The 20,469-nt window shown below is 43.0% G+C and overlaps 1 protein-coding gene and 1 long non-coding RNA gene across 3 annotated transcripts in view; one reads left to right on the plus strand and one right to left on the minus strand.

Moving 5' to 3' along the window:
* MSH3 (mutS homolog 3) overlaps positions 1-12,778 on the plus strand; it is a 289,806-nt gene extending 277,028 nt beyond the window's left edge. The window contains exons 23-25 of one of the 2 annotated variants that reach the window (XM_069751007.1): positions 13-187; positions 1,669-1,815; positions 12,355-12,778. In XM_069751007.1, coding sequence (XP_069607108.1) covers positions 13-187; positions 1,669-1,786 — 293 coding nt within the window. In that variant the 3' untranslated portion in view covers positions 1,787-1,815; positions 12,355-12,778. The remainder of the gene's footprint in view (positions 1-12; positions 188-1,668; positions 1,816-12,354) is intronic. The other variant, XM_069751017.1, reaches the window with a different exon arrangement.
* The window catches only part of LOC138664380 (uncharacterized), a 314,860-nt gene that overhangs the window by 212,815 nt on the left and 81,576 nt on the right, over positions 1-20,469 (minus strand). The window lies entirely within an intron of this gene.

A 20,469-nucleotide genomic window follows, 5' to 3' on the forward strand; every position in this document is an offset into this window, starting at 1 on the left:
CTTATTCTACAGGGACTGACGTTGCTGATAAGGCCGAGTATATCACATTTTTATATCAGATAACTCAAGGAATTGCTGCAAGGAGTTATGGATTGAATGTTGCTAAACTGGCAGCTGTCCCAGAGGAAGTTTTAAAGAAAGCAGCCTGTAAATCTAAAGAGCTGGAGGGGTTAGCGGAGATGAAAAGGTAGAAATATCAGCAATATATTTTACACTCCACACTCGTAATTCATTGTATACGTACACTTCCATGCCCTCTACTGATTATATACAGGCTAGACAAACCTTTAAAATGTAGGACAGCAGTTGATTGATAAGTATTATTCCATTGAGGCCAATGGTTGTTGTCTAATTACTGACTTACTCTGTATAGATCAGTGCTGTAGAATATCATCACCATTACTGTCAGAATATTTTACAAAATTATGCCTGTAGTCCTACAGGTGAGCAAAAAAATGTGCAGGACCCTGGTCCAGCATCCACTTTGGTACTCTGTGGGAGCCGGACCAGGGCAATGTTTATATCCCCACAGACATCTTAGCCACCTCTTGTAATTACTAGGCCCCACAGAGTCATGACATAGAGGCGGCCAAAATAATCTAATCAGTACTTCACAGCCAAGCAGACAATCAGAATTCACATTTCAAATTTTTAGAACAGATTTTAAGATAAAGTGATCTGATTAATTGGTATTGGCCAACACAATTTTATCTAGGATTTACAGACATTAGGATCAAGGCAGAGACTTAAAAAAAATATACATTTAACTCAAAAATCTGATTTAAACAATAAGTTATTTCTGATATCACATTCCCTTTAAGAGGGAAATTCTTCAGAAGCTATTTTTTATGTCACATATCTATGTCAGAAAATTGAATGGATGAGGTCTGTGACCTCTATGAATTTTCAGAATAGACGTAATTTAACACCACCCAGAGATATTTATGAGTGAAAATCTAAGCAAAAGACCATTGACAGTGACCAGAACAAAGTGTGTTGAAGCAATTTGTAGAGCTTTTTCGGTGCTGTAAATCAGTGGTGATCTAACTTCACCTATTTGCTTCTTTCATGTGCACCTATGACATGTCAAAAATCACTTTGCCAGAATTGACCTTAAAGTAAAGATCCTTTGAAACCTCTACAAGCAGGAGACATTCTAGCATTAATATCCTTTTTCCCATCCCCACACCATAGAGAGAGATGTTCAGGAATAGCTTTATTTCCCGGTTGGGTCGTGCATTCTGGAGACTGGAGCAGTTGTGGAGGTTCTTGGCAGAATGCCCAGCTAAGACGATGTCCAGTGATGCCTGGCTCTGGAGGATGTGGCAAAGTCTCCACTTGTTTTCTTCATGGCCGCAGTGATGGTTTCCGGGGAAATTCACGCCCATACGCGGAGGGAAGATCATGACCTGGAACGTCTGACTTCCCTTCCAGGGGACCTGGTTGTCCCAAATGTGAGAGAGTTGAAAAATATTTCAGAATGAGGCACCTGCAGTGTTATAAGGGATGTGTGCACTATACCTTTCCTTTGCCTGTAGAAGGGAAAACGAGCCAAGCCAGGGATTCTGTTGAGAAAGCAGCCCCTCCGTGCCTACTAGGGGGAATACATCAAATACCCTTCTGAATTCAGGGCTAATACTGTCTCCCCTTGAATGTGTTTTGTTACAGGACAGACCCAGGAAAGCACAGAATAAAGCAAAGAATAAAGATTGTGCACTTTGTAGAGCCAAATTCTAAGGTTGTACCAGCATTGCATGTAAAAAGATTGGCAGAAGAATCCTTATGAAGAACCTGAAAGTGATATTTAAAACAGAGGTCAGGAATTCACTTAAGGGACTTAAAATTAGGACTCCTTTTGTTCGTACTGAGAAGCAGGATGGATTTGGGGATACAAGTTCTGACAAGAACTTCGAAAATGGGGAATTAGAAGTATTCTAATCAACTTCATCCTCCTCCTCAGATGATAGCTGAAGATACAGATAAATTAGTAAAGGCGGTTAGGGCCACAATGAAAATTGATGAAGTTAAGGAGCCCAAAACCATACAGGATGTGATGTTTGGGGGGTTGAACGTGAGAAAGCAGAAATGCTTTTCAGTGCATAAAAAAGCATGTTCTCACTGATAAAGGAGGAGTGGAAGAAGCCTGATTAAAAAAGGGTTGATTCCAAAGGGGTTAAAAGAAAATATCCCTTTGAATATGATGTTTGTCAGTATTTGGAAAAGACCCCAAAATCGATGCGGCCATTTCACATGAATCCCACAAATCATTTTTGTCCTGTGATGACATAGGACACCTGAAAGATCCCCTGGATAAAATGGCAGAAAGTTTCCTAAAGAGGGCCTGGGAGTCGAGGACAGCAGCGTTTAAGCCAAACATTGCATCAACATGCACAGCAAGATCTCTAATTGTATTATTAGATTATCTGCATTCTGAGATTAAAAATAAATGTCTTCGGGATCAGATTTTAGCCAGTTTTCCTGCCATTCAAATAGTGACTGACTTCTTAGCAGAAGCCTCCGCAGATTCAGTAAGGCTTACAGCCCACTCGTGCTCCTTATCTGTCTCCTCTTGCATGGCTCTTTGGTTAAAAAATTGGTCAGGGATCTCTAATCTAAAAGTAAACTGTGCTGAATGTCAGGGAGAATTCCTCTTCGGACCAGTCCAGGATGAGATCCTGTCAAAAACAACAGATACCAGGAAAGGGTTCCCCGCTAATTCCTTTCAGCGAAAATCCTTTAGTCTTCTGGAAGGAGACAGTTTGTGTTCACAAGGACCAGAGATCCAAGATGGAAGGTCCCAAGAGCTAAGGGGAAAAGCTTCATTTATGACCCCTTTCCTGCTGATCCCCCCCAAAAAGATCTGGAAAATATTGATGACAGGACCCAAGCAGGTGGAAGGCTAAAAAGATTTCTTCCTGCCTACAGTAGTTAGAAATAAAGAATGGATTTTAAATACCACAGGTCAGGGTTTGAAGCCAGAATTCAGCTTCCAGCCTCCAGAAAGATTCTTAGTCACAGAAATACAGTCCTTGAAAGCAGAGCAGCAGGCCTTACAACAGGAAGTCTAGTCCTTGGTGCAAAAGTAGGTTCTTACTCATATTCTGGAATCAGAAAAGGGGAGAGGATTTTACAGTTCTCTCTTTTTCTGAAAAAAAAAACAGACCTCTCATTGAGGACTATTGTGAACTTAAAAGATATAAATCACGGTTTAAAGGTCATACATTTCAAAATGGAAATGATAGGAACAAAGGTAAAACTTTTTCCGAAATGCTATATAGAAATATTAGATCTACAGGATGCATATTACCACATACCTATCCTTCAGAAACATCAAAAATTTCTAAGGGTGGCAGTAAATATCTAAGGAACTTGCCATCACTTTAAGTTTCACTCTCTTATCGTCAGGTTGTCAATGTCTCCAAGAGTGTTTACAAAAATAATTGCAGAGATGTGAGCCCATATCAGACAAAGAGATGTATTGTTCATCGCATATTTAGACGACTTCCTGATAGTTGGAAAGACATGGTTAAACTGCAGTAAGGCGGTAAAACATGTATCCAGTGTCCTAGCTTCCTAAGGATTGCTGGTAGATCCGAAATTAAAGGTGATTCCGGTACAGACACAAGTTTTTCTGGGAATCCTTATGGGTTTGTGCAATCAGATATCTTTTCTTTCAGAAGGAAAAGTAGACAAAATAACCGGAAGTGTTTCCAGTCTGATCAGGAATCCAATAATCTTTCTGAGGGGAGCTATGTCCATCCTAAGTCCCTGTCATCGTGCATTCCAGCAGTTACATGGCCATGGGGTCATTGCAGAACACGTCACTGGGAGGTTCTGTATGTATAAAAAATATGCAGGGGACACCTAGACAAGAAAATTAGGATTTTGAAAACAACTATGGAGTCCTTAGTTTGATGGCTATGCCAGGAGAATCTTTTACAGGGAGTTCCTTGGGAAATCTTGAATCCCTCAGTTATCACCACAGATGTGAATCCTTTTGGTTGGGGAGTACACCTGGAGAACAGCTTGTCAGGGACAGTGGTCACTAGATCTGAGACAAGCGTCCTCAAATCTGCAGGAAATAACAGCAGTCAGGTTGGCTCTGGTAGAAACCCTACCTGGACTAGAAGGGCAAAACGTGAACATTCTTACAGACAACAGAACAGCAGTGTCCTATATAAACAAGCAGGGGCCACAACGTCCATGTCCAGGGTTGGACTGGCCAACCGGAGGATTCTCTGGTTGGCCCAGGCACTGACACCTGCTGGCATACTGCTCCAGGGGCCCCCAGCCAGTGGTGTGTCGCTAATAGCAGCACATCCAACAACTATGGAGCCCCTGAGTCAGGTGGGCCTGCCCAGTGCCAGCTGAGCAGCAGCTGCAGACAGAAGCCTGTCCCCACTGCTAAAGAGAAATTAATATGGACTGCCACAGGTGTCTTACTGGGTTTGACACCGGGGCAGTGGAACATTACAGAGTAAAGTCAAAACTAGGGTCATTTCTGATCCAAGCTTGTTGGGTGACAAATTCTACAAACACAGTGAAAGGAGGGAATGGTACGTTATGAGTTTGCTTTTACCTTGAGCCATGTGTAACCCACTTTTCTTGTAAGTTGTAAGGAAGTTTCTGTACTATCGGATTGACACCCTTAGCAGTGTCCAATCCAGGCAAGTGACCTTCCTTCAGGGCAACCTGTAACTCTTTCAATAAATCACTCAATTCTCTAAGCTTCTGATAACCTTTAGGCCCTGTCTTAGCGAAATCATCAATTCTTATGTATAAAGCATTCTCTATGACTTCTAAGGACTCATAAAATTCATCAAATCTTTCCCACACTTTACGTAGACCCATGTGTGGATACTTTATATTAATGTTTCTTAGTCTTTTGGCATGCTTGACTGACTCACTTCCGAGTCACTTTACGAGATCTAATTTTTCACTACTAGAAAGGTCCATGAAGATCTATAGTTTTCGGCTTTATCAATGAACTTTACAAGTCCTTTAGCTACCAGTTCTCAGCGGGCAAAGAACTTTGCAAAGTCCATGGTGGCTTGGTCAGTGCTGGTATGAGCCGGGGTGTTATAGTCATGTCTAATATGTGTTTGTACCACCATACCTGTGAGACGCTCCTGGATTTGGATAGTCTGTGTAGTACCTTTCCAGTGAAGGAGGTGTCTCTTTAAGGTGGGTCGGGAGCTGTACCTTCTGCTCAGTGGAACAGTAGCTGTGGTCGACATCTCTATTCTGGGTGTCCTCTTGTCTATAGTAGCGAAGTTCAGGGTTGGATCGCTGGTAATCGGCATAGGCTGGTCAATGTAGTACGTCAGGGCTGTCATCCATGCCAGAATGTTGATGGACGTACTCTGCGACGCGCTGTGCTGGATCTTGCTATTACTAGATGTGTTCCGAGAACGTTGCTGCGTCTCATCACCATGATCCTCCATAGCTTCCAAGTACTCTGCCTTAGCTATTACAGCTGTATCTTTGTCTGCCGCAAGTCTTTCTAGAGACGCTTGTAAGTGCGCATTCTCATCTTCTTACTCTGCCTGCAAACGTGCAGTTTCTACTTGCAGGCGTGCAGTTGCTGCTTCATGTTCTGCTTGTCTCATCTTTAGATACATCTCTTGTTCGACAAAAGAGAACCTCGCTTTGGCCGCTTCGGCATGAGCAACAACAGCAAGCTCTTTTATTGAAGACTTGTTAGAGCCTGCTTGTGACCTCGTTTTGAATGAGGATGTATCGCGTCGAGACATTGTGCGCTTAGCTTATTTTGGAGGGAACTTAGTCTTTGTGCGGGCAAGCTTCCGCTTGGCAGAAATGGCGTAACACTTCTTGGCGGGCTGCAGTATCGTTCTGCAGCTGTATGGAGGCTGCTGTGATACCCGTATGCGGAGCAGTGTGGGTGTTAGCGGTCCCATGCAGTCTGATCAACTACAGCCTGCGACCGGCTATCAGTTTCACTGAAGGCAACTAATCTGTTCTTACTGGGGCCTGGACTTTTGTTCCCCGTGGCTGTATGACGGCTGCTGTAATACCCGTATGCGGAGCAGTTTGGGTGGTAGCGGTCCCGTACAGTCTGTTCAACCACCGTGTGCGAACGGCGGTCAATTTTTACTGGGGAACTCTTGTTTCCTGTGGCTGTATGGCGGCTGCTGTAATACCCATATGCGGTGTAGTCTGGGTGGTAGTGGTTCCGTTTTTACTGTTCCGCCTTCCTCCACGTATGATGCTGTGTGGATTCCAGCATCCAGATAAACCTTCATCCACTTCCTCAGTAAACAGACTGTATAGGTTCTCAAGTCTATATTTATCGAGATGGTGAACAATGAACAGTAGTGGATGATATTGTGATATATGCGATATGATGGATGATCAGGTAAAAGCTACAAAGGCAATAACAGTGCATCAGTACTTTGCACATTACAGCATGTTACAGGATGCAATAACATGAATAACAGAGAGATTACAGAGCTAACACAGAACACAGCATAAGGCCGATACACAGTTATCATGGCTATCTTAGGGCAAATTCAGGCTGTCAGCATTGTACTACTTTTATACAGTCAAGCATCTATCTGCATAAAACCGAAAACAAATGATATAGTGGTATATTCAGTATATCAACCAAAAGAAGAAAAAAAAACCTTAAAAATATCTTTAATGTATCATCATTAAAATGTAGTAATATAGATAAATAATAACTACCAACACCATAACTCTTAGGTATGGGCGGGGTATTATTCCAGCCAGAGTACACCAGGAGCTCTTTATACTAGAAAAATATATTCCTGGCTAAATCCCTATTATTCCTCCTAATAGACTTTATACTTTCCTGGCAGTGGAGGTTGGCACCCTAAAATTCGACATGGTGCCCCCACTCAACATCGGCTGTCCCTTCTGGCCCTAATCGGACCGATTAGGGCCAGAATGGACAGCCAACCTCCACAGAGAAACAGCAATATGAAACAAAGCACAACATGCCTAACTACACACTCTGCTACACAGTGGCTGCATAACTGTGCTAACACAAACATGAAGGTACATTTGAGCATCACCGGAATCCGTTTATCAAGAGCAATGATCTGCAGGAAGAGAGAGCCAGGAACACGTGTGTAAGACTCAAAGGTCTGAAGGAAAATGGCTACAACCTTCTTGCCCGGGAAACTAAGGGGGCAGTTCTAGTCAGAACACAGGGCTTAAAGAGAAATGCTCCTGAATACAGTTACAGGACAAATGGGTACCTAACGACCTCTAATGGTGACAACTGGTACAACATTGTGAATTAACTTGCTGCACATTAATGGGCAGAACAATGGTGGTTGTGGAGGAGGAGGCAGTGATGGAGGTGGGGGAATGGGGAATGGGCAATGGTGGGGGTGGTGAGGGAGAAAGCAGTGATGGAGGTGGTGGAAAGGAAAATTATGTTAGTGGTGGAAAGAACAATGGTGGTGAGGGAGGAGGCAATGATGGAAGTGGTGGAATGGGCAATAATGTGGGTGGTTGTGGAGAAAGCTATGATGGAGGTGGTGGAAAGGGCAATGATAGGGGTGTTGGGTGAGAAGGAAGGCAATGATGGAGGTGGTGATGAGGACAATGATGGAGGTGAAGGGGGTCTGCATTATACCATATGAGGAGGGCTGCGTTATACTTTGAGGGGGCTACACTATATTCTGTGGGGGAGCTGCAATATATTCTGTGTGGGGGTTGCATTATTCTCTCGGGGGGCTACATTATATTCTGGGGCTACATCATACTATATGAGGGGGGCTGCATTATGTCCTATGAGGGGACTACAGTATATTCTGTGTGGGGGCTGCATTATACCTTATGAGGGGGTTGCATTATACTCTGAGGGGGGCTGCATTATATTCTGTGGAGGGGCTGCATTATAGTAAATGAGGGAGGCTGCATTATACCCTATGAGGGTGCTACATTATATTCTATGGGGGGGGGCTGTATTATATCTTATGAGGTGGTTGCATTATATTTTGTGGGGTGCTTCATTATACCCTATGAGGGTGCTGCACTATATATTCTGTGATGGGGGCTATATTCAATGAGGGGGGCTGCATTATATTCTATGAGGGGTGCTACTTTATATTCTATGAGGGGACTACATTATATTCTATGAGGAGGCTACCCCAATCCCTGCTACATAATTAAGACGTGTACTACCTTATATTATACGCTGATATTAGCGTGTTTTACCACACAATTGCTATAGTGGGACCCAAGAATGATTTTCTCTGGTGGGCCCAAGGTGCTCCAGTCGGACGCTGTCCATGTCTCTGATGACCGAAACAGGAAAACACATGGTGGCAGAGGAAAATATTCTGTCTCTATCAACAGATTACCTAAACTGATAGGACAATATCGAAGCAGACTATCTAAGTCACCACCAATTATGTCAGGACGAATGGCTCCTGAACCCTGCACTATTTCAGAAGATAATCTTATTATGGCGTCAGCATCTAATAGATCTTTTTGCAACCAAAGTAAACAGGAAAATGCCAACGTTTTTTTACCTAGATCCCAGGGATTACCCCTGTAGGGTGAATGCTTTTCTCGACAAATGGTGTCAAGAGTTAGCCTATGCCTTCCTGCCAATCTCCCTGATCCCATTAGTTTTACAATAGATTCGGTCTGACCTAACCGAAGTAATAATGATAGTTCCCTTTTGGCCCAAGAGAGCATGGTTCACTTGGTTAAGGTTAATGGCAGTGGAGAATCCATGGCTTCTCATGGAAATCCTAGACCTCCTTTCTCGGTTTCCAGTCTTATGCCCGGGGTAAATAAGGCATTGCGTTTGGGTGGCAGCTCCTTGAATAAAAGGGATTTTCCAAAAAAATTAGGTTCTACAATGATGGGTGTAGGAAGAAGGTAACATTGAAAACGTATTCAAGGGTCTGGTAGAGTTTTATAAATTTCTCTAAAAACCCTTTGAGAATAACAATGGTCTAGGATTTTGGAATTCTTGCAGAATGGGCGGAAATTATGACTGTTAGTTGACACCCTTAATGTATCAGCCTCGGACATTCTTTTTGACCAGAAAATTACAGACCCTCCATGAGTAGTGAGGTTCGTACGGTCAGTGTGTAGGTCTAGACCCAGGATTTCGTCTCAGGTTCTGCCATGGGACCTTAATTTAGTATTAGATGCCCTAACTAGATCAGTGCAAGAAGAGGGGGAGTGGTCATTCCCACTGTTCTCTGCAGAGAACTAGGGACAATCAGGAGACTCGCTGATGACAGCATGGAGCTGCACACTAATTTAACATCCCAGATGGGAGGGTTAAGCCGTGAAGAGCAGCTCCTGTCATGCCAGCCCCCTGATAATGTCTCCTTCACTGCAGCACAAGATGAGGAGGCGTGGCCTTCTACCTGCTAGTAGCAACCAGCCCCCTGATAATGTCTCCTTCACTGCAGTTCGAGGTGAGGGGGTTTGGTGGGGGCATAGCATGCTTCTGACTTTTAGTAGCAGTCAACCTCTTGATAATGTCTCCTTCACTGCAGCACAAGATGAGATGGCGTGGCCACACCTCTAACGTCTAGTAGTGTATAACGTCCCAGACAGGAGGAGGGAACGGTAAAGAGCGGTTCCTGTCAGACTAAATTACAAGTGTTACAAAGATAAGAGAACTGCACTGGGCATCTCATCTTTATAGTTTGAGGACAGGGACAGTGCAAAAAAAAAATTATCTCCCTGGAGTACCACTTTATAACTATCCTACTGGTGGCCCTTACTTCAGCTAGAAGGATAGGGAAATTACATGCTTTATCAGTAAATGAACAATTTACCAATACTCTCCCTCACAGATGGGTCATTAGACCGGACCTAGCTTTTCCAGCTTTTCTTCCTAAGTTGTCCTCAACCCTTTATAGATCTCCAGAAATTACTGGACATTACCTTCTCTTTGTAATGAGCCTGAGAAGGAGACTAGATTCCATTCTTTAGATGTCAGAAGGTGTTTAATTGAATACTCAGAAAACAAGTCTGGGTGGCAGAAAACTACCTCTCTTTTTGTTCTTTTTCAAGGTCCAAACAAAGGCCAGGCGGCATGTAAAGTGATCATGGCTCAATGGGTTAGATCGGCAATTTCATTAGCCTATTCTTCAGGCGGACACCCCGTTTCTGAATATTTAAAAGCTCACTCTACAAGAGTGGTATCTATCTTGTGGGAAGAAAGGGCCAATGCCTCTCTTGAGCAAATTTGTAGGGCTTCAATTTGGTCTTCACCATCCACCTTTTTTAAACACTACCAGTTGGATTTGTGTTCTTCTGATCTTTTTTTTGGGAGCAAGGTTCTTCAAACGATGGTTCCTCCCCAAGAATTTATATATATTTGTATATGTATATATACACCATATTTTATGGATTATAAGTCGCATTGGACCACGAGACGCAACATAGGAAAAAGTATATATATATATATATATATATATATATATATATATATATATATATATATATATATATATACATATATGTATATATATGAAATGGTGATGCATATCTTATATTCCTTTTTAACCATAGCTTACTCGCGGTGTGGCTGTGGTGGAGCGGGGGCAAAGGAACTTCAGTAGGGCATTGGAGGCATGATCAGGGCAGTGCTGCTGTACCTGGGAGCACAGAAGGTGTCGGTGCTGATGAACAGAGCCCATTTTCCCTATGATGTGATACAGAGGCAGGCGAGATCTCAGTCTGCACATGCGCCGCTGGAGGCAGCAATTTTGCCAAAACCCACCGCTGGGATATCATAGGGAAAGTGGACTTTGCTCACCCGTGCCAACACCTTCTGAGATCCCAGGCACTGCTGCCTCGCTTCTGCCACCACTGTGCTCCTGAAGAAGCAACCCTATCTCCTGTGACCCCGTTCCATCGCTTCCAGCCCCTGGTAAGCTCACTTCTATTTTCCTCCTAAATTTATAAGGAAAAAAAGTGCATATTATAATCTGAAAAATACGCTGGAAATCTGCCCCCTTCTGGATTTCCTGATCTTTTGCATGTTTGTCACACTTAAATATTTCAGATCACCAAACAAATTTAAATATTAGACAAAGATTACACAAGTAAACACAAAATGCAGTTTTTAAATTAAGGGCTTTTTATTAAGGGAAAAAGAAATCCAAACATACAGGGCCATGTGTGAAAAAGTGAGTTCAAATTCCCTAGCCACACCCAGGCCTGATTGCTGTCACACCTGTTCTCAATCAATAAATCACTTAAACAGGACCTGCCTGACAAAGTGAAGTAGCTAGCAAAAGCTAGACACTGCGCTGCGAGGATTTTCCAGTGTCTGCAGTGGGGTGACCGCAAGTGTGCCATTTGCTTACATGCAGTCACATTTTAACTAGACGTGTGCAGCCTCGCTCAATGTAAGTGTATTAAGCAATGTCAGATTGGTTTTCTTGGAATGTGACCGGTAGTTTCTAACTACCTGCCTGTTCTGCCCAGCGCCTATCTCTGCCTTCTCAAAACGTTCACAAACAGCACCTACCCATAATTCTGCTTCATTTGACCTCGTATCAACAGAACATCTCTACCCCCTCGACGTGACTGCTGTTATCATGCTAGTTGACAGCCGGCTCCTCGCAGTTAGGCAATGGGACCTGGCTGTCTATAAGCATGACATCTGCATTCACGTCGAGTCAACAGAGCAGAGTCCAGTCAACAGAGCAGAGTGGAAGATGCTCTGTTGATGTGGTCACCAGAAGCCTCAGAATTGGTTCATGACCATGTAGTAGAGAAAAAGTGGGGCTGACAGCACTCGCACAAAGGGGCGCTCGTTCCTTAATCCAGGGAACCAACCTGGATATTCGAGTAGTCCAAAGAGAAAAGATGAACAGCGCTCCAATCGGGTGTAGTAGTATCAAAACGAAATCTTTATTGATCCATGTAGAAGCAACGTTTCGACCAGTATCCTGGTCTTTGTCAAGCATGACAAAGACCAGGATACTGGTCGAAACGTTGCTTCTACATGGATCAGTAAAGATTTCGTTTTGATACTACTACACCCGATTGGAGCGCTGTTCATCTTTTCTCTTTGGTTCATGACCACTCTGAGCCAGCAGAAACCAACGTTGGCCAGAACAGACAGGTAGCTAGCAACTACCTGCCTAGTTCTTAGGTCCATAAGAAAAAAATAAAATAGTCCCAGGTAACCCCTTTAATCCTGAAAGTGTAAATATTCTGACTCATGCCTCATGTACTCATTTAACGAATGATATAGAAGGCGATGTTGTGATTCTTTATTTTTATATTCTGTTCTTTGAAAAGTATATTGCTGTAACTGTCAAGTGTTTTTTTATGACCCTCAAAAACCAAGTACTAACCAATTTTGATTATTGGCAGGAATAAAATGAGGACATTTCAAACAGCTTGGAATATTCAAAGCGCTAAGGAACTGAAAGAATTATTGAACTTTGGATCATCTGATCATTCATCATGATAGACTAAAGCTAATGTGGAAGTCATTGGGATGAAGGCGATGTAGGCGCTGGGGATGCGCTGAATGCATTTTTTATGATTGTGCTGAATATAAATTGGAAGATGGACCCCAATATTCATGAAAAATGAGGCACTGGGGACATAAATAATGCAATATCTTCAGTATATATCAGCCCATATAAGACCACAAAGAAAAAGGTTTACAGTAAGGTTGGTTGTGTTATAGGACGGACACTATTTAAGAAACTTTAAGTATTATTCTCTTGAGTATTTGGTGCACAATTCCTACCTGAAATCATGAACATAAAAAAATAATTTTTTTATTACACATTGACTAGTTATTTCATTTTCTTGCAAAAATCTCGAGAAACTATGAAAAGAACTGATATCCTTATATGTTTGTATAATATTGGGGCGTACATAGCACACTTCTGGTCAGATTGTATCTTATTGGCCTTCATCAGCTGAAACAGTAATGATTATGCAGCGCCCCAGAGTCCTGGTCGTTGCAGTAATGTCGCTCTGCCGCAATGGGGAGTGATGTTATGTCTGATTGCACTAAAGGAGTTCACCTGACCAGGTATCACAAGCACACATTACACTTCACACTCCGGCCACCAGGGGGAGCAAAAGGCACTATGTATTAGGCCACTCCTCACACTGGTAAAACTGGGGTCGGATAGGAAGTTAGAACAGAACGCAGCCTGGGAGAGATCCGGGGAGGACCTGTCAGGGGTGGGTACCTAGCAGAAAGGACAGAACGTACGGAGCAGCGCCTGCACTACCTTGCGGCGGCATCCTAAGAAAAGACACGAAGAGAAGGATATTGTGGAAAAGTGAGAAACGAGATCAAAGCACAAAGGAGAGCCAGTAGGAGTCGTGCCCTGAGAACGGCAACATCCTACTGAGGCGCGTAGCCGGTGACCGGAACACCGAGGGAGTAACTGACTTCAAGCATTACTTCAAATACCGCAGGACAGTTGATTATAGGTTCGCTGTCTACCATACATCACCTAAGCAGACATAGGGGGCAAGTGTGGAGAGGGGCGTCTCTAGGGTCCCAGAGTAGCTCCGAGCCTTCCCGTCAAACGGGTGCGTCCTATCCAGATAAACTTGGGGGACGGAGAGAGAGAAAGAACTAACACAAGAGTTGTGAGGACTATCCCGAATGCTCAGCAGGGAAGAACTACAACACACAGGCGCTAGTGGTAAGCACTGATTTCCACCTGCAAAGGGAACTCTGGATGTGCCTTCGGACCGGCCGGTCTCAGACAACCCTGTTAACAGTGCTCTGGATTGAGGATCCCGAAGTCTTCAGTAAAAGGTAAAGAGACTGCAACCCTGTGTCCTCGTTATTAACTGCGCCTCACACCATCGCCACCTACACTACTGGGAAGCCCTGGGGACACACTTGACCTGTGGGAAGGTATACCATCTAGCTGCCATTCCATCACCCCAGCGGACCCCTAAGCAGCGTCGGTCACCCTGACAGAATACCACAGGTGGCGTCACGAACCCTTGACAAACCATCATCACCCCTTTCATTGGATGCCCATTAGCAGGGTCACGGACCGGGTCCAGCCACCGTGACAACCCCAGCACCGAGACAGAGAGGACCGGTTCCCGAGAACCTGTGGCCCTGTGTCTGGGGGCGCTCCAACTATATCTAAGAGTCAATAGCTATAGTATCAGACCGAAGTGATGGTTGCATTGAGAGGTTCAGTATCTACGTGTTACAAAGAACTTATAGAGATATTCTGTAGGATATTGGGTAACATCCTATGTTGCTGCTATTAGTATTTGTTCCAGATTTTAATAGAACTTCTAATAAGAAATAGTTATGGTATGTTGTAAAAAAGAAACGTCTGTGTTTGGGGTCATTTTTTGTTTTTTAAAGTAAATTAACTTTCAGGAAGAGTTACAAAAATAGTAAGTACAACCCATCAAAAATACCAAATCCTTATAGGGTTGGACCCAGAAAAATATCTAACCATAGTTTTGGGTAATTACTTGCTGATCACTGGGGATCTTACTGTTGGGACCCCCAGGGATTCCCCATCTCGAATGAAATTGCAATGCACATGCTCGATCTCTTCTCCATTCATTATGGGACTAAGCAATGGGAGAAGCAGAGTACAGCAGTCCGCTTTCTCTGGCAGTCCCATAGACAATCCTCAATCTTGGGATCGCTGGTAGTTTTAGCAGCCAGATCTTCCTCCCATGTGACTCAAGCAAAATCAGTAAATTATTCCCCATCTTATTGATAGCAAATTGCTGGTGTTTTTTGAGGGGTTGGGGGAATAACGCTTAGACAGAGTAATTAGCAACTCACTAATCCAATGCACAGGATTAATTAGTCATCCAGAAGTGTACCTACTTCTATCATTACTTATTTCTTGCCACTCAGTTTTACCACAAATTGATGCAGTTTTATTGAGCATCACTTGTCCTAGCTGCAAAACTTTGGAAAAATGTGAGCATCTATTTTTCATTTTGGTTTTCAGTCTCACAGTAAGGCCAGGGTCACACGTGCATGTGCAATGCGAGAAACTCGCACAAGTCTCTCTCGTCAATACCTGGCACTGCCGCCGGCACTCAGGACCGGAGCGTTCAGCTGCATAGAAATACATTCAGCCGACACACTCCGGTCCGAGTGCCGGTGACTCAGCCGATTATTGATGCGAGAGACTCATGCAAGTTTCTTGCATTGCACATGCAAGTTTTTCCCAGGCCTAAGAATTACAGCTTAAAGGGACACTGTCACCTGAATTTGGAGGGAACAATCTTCAGCCATAGAGGCGGGGTTTTCGGGTGTTTGATCCACCCTTTCCTTACCTGCTGGCTGCAATATTGGATTGAAGTTCATTCTCTGTCCTCCATAGTACATGCCTGCATGTATAAGGCAATCTTGCCTTGTGCAGGCATGTACTATGGAGGACAGAGAATGAACTTCAATCCAATATTGCAGCCAGCAGGTAAGGAAAGGGTGGATCAAACACCCGAAAACCCCGCCTCTATGGCTGAAGATTGTTCCCTCCAAATTCAGGTGACAGTGTCCCTTTAACCATTGCGTCTGAATAAACCCTATGGCTGGCTAAACATGCAGGGAGCTTTTTGGTGTGAGGAACATGTTACTTTTTTGTTGTGGGGGTAAAAAACATTTTAGAAGTGTTTAAAAAAATATATATTAAAATATAAAACATGCAAGGCATTTTGTACTGGTACGTCATATCTTGTTGGCGCTTCTCACAAGTGCTGTACCAGTACCTGGGGTTCAATAAAATGCTGGTTGAGGCAGGAGCGGGGTCCTCGCCCTGCTCATTGATTTTCTGGCTGTGGGCTTCAGGAAAATGGCTGCTGGAGGCGGCGCATGAGCAGGTTGAGTTCAGCTGAGAAATTATCGTGCATATTCCAGCAAAATCTGCACTATAATATGCCGCTCCATATCTTCTGAGTTTTCCACTGTGCCTGAAAACTAGTTCTCGATTACATGTAGAGTATTCAAAAATTGAAAAACAGCACTCTTTTTGCTTACGAGCATCTATCCTACATCACTTAGTGCTGACCTTCTCCTTTTATATACATGTAGGGTATTGGTGCACTCAGGAGAAATTGCACAACAAGCCTGTGAGCTCATTTTTAAAACTTGGGCTAAAACAACATTTTAGTCTTAAAAATTTAATAATTCTTTCTTTACCTCCCAGTGGTATAAAATTCCGTGAGGCACATGCGGTGTCAACATGCTGACTACATCCTTATAAGAATTCATTGACGGGTGTAGTTTGTAAAGTGGGGTCACTTATGGGTGTTTTTCTTCTCTGGCACTGCAGAGGCTCTGTCAATCTGACATAACACCCTCAAACCATTCCAGCAAAATCTACACTCCAATATGGCACTCCTTCTCTTCTGAGCTTCACACTGTGCCTTAAAAGTAGTTTTCGACCACCACGTATGGGGTATTGGCGTACTCAGGAGAAATTGTGTAACAAATTGTACCATTTATTTTCTCCTATTACCCATTTTGAACATTAAAAATTTGGAGTCAAAGCAATATTTTAATGGAAAAATTGATAATTTTTCATTTACTCAGCCAAATGTTATACAACTCTGTGACTTGGCTGAGGGTTAGACATTCACTAGACCCCTAGATGAATTCCTTGAGAGGTGTGGTTTCCAAACTGGGGTCACTTGTGGAGGTTTCTGCTGATTTGGCATGTCAGGGGCTCTTCAAATGTGACATTGCGCCTGCAATCTTTTCCAGACAAAATGGTGCTCCAAAATTCAAATAGTGCTCCTTCTATTCTGAGTCCTGCCATGTGCCCAAACAGTAGTTTAACCCCACATATGGGATATCTGTGTACTCACAATACATCACACAGCAAATTATATGGTCCATTTTCTGCTGTTACCCTTGTGAAAATGAAAAATGTGGGGCTAAAGCAACATTTTTGTGGGAAAAATATTATTTTTTTTTCTTTTTTTAATTTTCACAGCTTAATAGAATTCTGTGAAGCAGCTGTGGGTGCTCACGATACCTCCCGATAAATTACGTGATGGTTGTAGTTTCCCAAATGGGTTCCCTGGTGGGACTGTTTAGGCACATCAGGGGCTCTAAAAATACGACAAAGCATCCACCATCTATTCCAGCCAATTTGCTCCAAAAGTTGAATGGTTCTCCTTCCCTTCTGTGCCCTGTTGTGCGCCCAAACAGTAGTTTTCCCCCACATATGTGGTATCGGCGTACTCAGGGGAAATTGCACAACAAATTGTATGGTCCATGTGTTTCTGTTGCCCTTGGGAAAATGGACCATTTGAGGCTAAAACAACTTTCGTGGTAAAAATGTGGTTTGTTTGTTTTGTTTTGTTTTTTAATTTGCATAGGTTAACGTTATAAAATTCTGTGAAGCACCTGCAAGTTCAAGGTGCTCCCCACACCTCTAGATAAGTTCCTTGAGGGGTGTATTTTCCAAAATTGTGTCATTTGTGGGGTGGATTTTCCACAATTCTTTCAGTTCTTTGTTTTTCTTTTTCCACTCTGAGGGGGGGACACTTAATTTTTCAATTGAATTGTACAGATTATGGATGATGTTAAAGGTGGAAAAAGTCCTGAAATGATGCTTCTTCGAATTATTTTTTTTAAAAAAATAACAAAAATCTGGCATTTTAACGGGTATGTAGACATTAGGATATAATAAGTTTGCTTGAAAGATCTACATGAAATACAGTCAGATAACACATGTAAAGTCATACTTTAGTCATTATAGGTTTTTTACAGGGAAGTAACTACAGTGGGTTCAATGGTTACATTTCCACCTAAGTCCATGAGCTTACTCGGCTGAAAAGGTCTGTTTATCCCATATGAGAAGACAAGTACTATTAATGACCCTTGTGCTAAGTTTTCTAAAAAGTGTGTTTTTTTTTTCCTTTTTTTATGGCACTGACTACAATTAAAATCTATTCCGCTTTGACGTGTAGCACTTTCATTAAAAATTCTAGCTTTAAGGTTCACTATAACCTAATAAGCACTCGTCCAGAGAACACTTTGGCAAAATTACACAAATTAATGTTATCTGGAAAGGACTGTCCTGTACTGGGCCGGCTCCAAGTTTTTGAGGGCCCCGGGTGAAAGGGTCTCAGTGGGCCCCCCCTTTAACACATACCACGATTCATGATGCACAGATACAGCAGAGAAATATAGGTATAGTTCAATGCCAGATTTCACTTCTTACATGAGTGATCGCTATTATAAATTCTACAATACCATACAGCAGTGGGGCTTTATATAAGTCAACCCCTTACATGCCAATTTATGTGACCTACTCCCTCTTCCTCAGTTACCAGTAGGCATTTTATTGTTAGCTGAACTTGCTGCAAAGAAAAAAACTGCATACATTGAATGAGAATTTTTTAATGGAAAACTTTTTAAAGTAAAAATTAGAAAGTATTAACGTAGAACATTTGTAAAAGTGCAAAATGGGTAGTATATAGCACAGCCATGTAGTATATAGCACAGCCACATAGCATATATCACAGCCCACATAGTATATAAAACAGCCCAAGTAGTATATAGCACAGCCACATTGCATATAGCACAGCCACATAGTATAGCACCCGGGTGTGGAGAAGAGGAGACTCTCCTCCAGGGACTGGGCACCATATCCCTGTAATTAAAATAAAAAATAGTTATATACTCACCTTCTGGCGGCCCCCGTATCCAGCCCTGGCCTTAGCGATGCTCCTGGCAGCTCCGGTTCCCAGTAATGCCTCGCGGCAATGACGTAGATGACGTAGCAGTCTCGCGTGATGCTATGCATCGGTAAGGCTGCGGGGGACGCCGGAAGGTAAGAATATCACAATTGTTTTATTTTTTTATTGTTTTCAACATATCTTTTTACTATTGATGCTGCATAGGCAGCATTAATCGTAAAAAGTTGGTCACACTTATCAAAATGAGCCACCTGTCTCGTTAGGGCCCCGACACTTGCCCGGGTGCGCCGGGTGCTGACGCCGGCTCTGGTCCTGTAGATGAGAGAATTCATAAGGAAGATAAAAAGTGATACGGTAGTGTGTGAAAGATGTCAGGATGGGGTATTTAATGTCATTACATAACACTAGGTTTAATCGAAAGCTCCAATCTAGCAAGAGCTATTTCTTCTCAGATATAGGTTCATATTGCACGACTCGTTAAAGAGTTGATTGTGACTTGTAGGATCGCTACTTCCAACAGGTGGCGCTATAGAGTTTAAGTCCTCTTTTTCTCAGAAGAGGCAATTTGCATATTCTCAGATATAGTAATTAGAGTTGAGCGAATTTGATCGGGTCAGGGCTTATTCGGCAAGTTATAGCGCTTACCGAATAAGCTGCAGAGGGAACCCGGATACCTGGATCGCTGTTCCACTCCGCAGCTGCATGTGTTGCAGCTCTGTCACAGTCACAACACATGCATGGAGAGCCCAACAAACAGGCTCTCCATTCTTGTGTTGTGACTGTCACACACCCGCGACACATGTAGCTGCGGAGCCGAACAGCTGATCAGCTGGAGAGATCCAGGAAGCCGGGTTCTCTCTGCAGCTTATTCGGTAAGCGCTATAGCTTGCCGAATAAGCCCTGACCCGATCAAATTCACTCATCTCTAAGGCTATGTGTGCACGATGCCGATTTGTTGCGTTTCCGCAGAGGTTTTCATGGAAATGCACCAAAAACGCAAAGGATTACTAAAGCAAGGTTAATGAATGACAATCCTGACTTGTGGTGCACATGATGTGGAAATTTCCATTCTGATTTGCAGCATTTTATTCTCCGCAGCATGTCAATTCTTTTTGCGAATCTGCAGCGTTTTCCAACCATTGATTTCCATTGAGTTACTCAAATCTGCAGCAAAAACACAGGAGTAAAAAGGTTTGCAGATTTGCTGCGGATTAGATGCAGATTTGGGGCCAAAAATGCAGCAGATTTGTCAAAGGAAATGATGTCTGAAGGAGGAAGAGTGTGTGGGCGGAGAATATAAAATAGTGCCCATCTTGGTTGAAGCACATCAACAATGGAGGTTTTACAAGTAAATTACATCATTTTTTTTTTAAATATTATATCATTACTTAGCTACCAAATTCGCAAACAAATCCTCATATAAAAAACGCTCCGGCACTATTTGCTGATGATGTTCTATTGATGCTTACTAATCTCCACGTCTCTTCCGAACCTCATGAGGGCTTTGAGGAGATACGGGAACCTATCTGGATATAAAATCAATTCCAGCAAAACGGAGGCTATGCCGCTGAACATCCCCCCCTGAGGTATGGGACCATCTACGCCTGAATTTTAAGTTCAGGTGGAAACAGGATGCTGTGAAATATTTTGGGGTGAATATTACGTCCTCATACGAGACCCTCTACAAACTAAATTTCCCCTCCCTCTTTAAAGAATCAAAAGCCCGCCTGACTAAATGGCAATTACTTCCTCTCTCGTGGATGGGTCCGATAGCGGCGGTAAAAATGAGTCTTTTACCCAGATTGATCTACG

This window comes from Ranitomeya imitator, chromosome 1 (assembly GCF_032444005.1).
Source record: "Ranitomeya imitator isolate aRanImi1 chromosome 1, aRanImi1.pri, whole genome shotgun sequence".
In the NCBI taxonomy this organism is placed as follows: domain Eukaryota; kingdom Metazoa; phylum Chordata; class Amphibia; order Anura; family Dendrobatidae; genus Ranitomeya; species Ranitomeya imitator.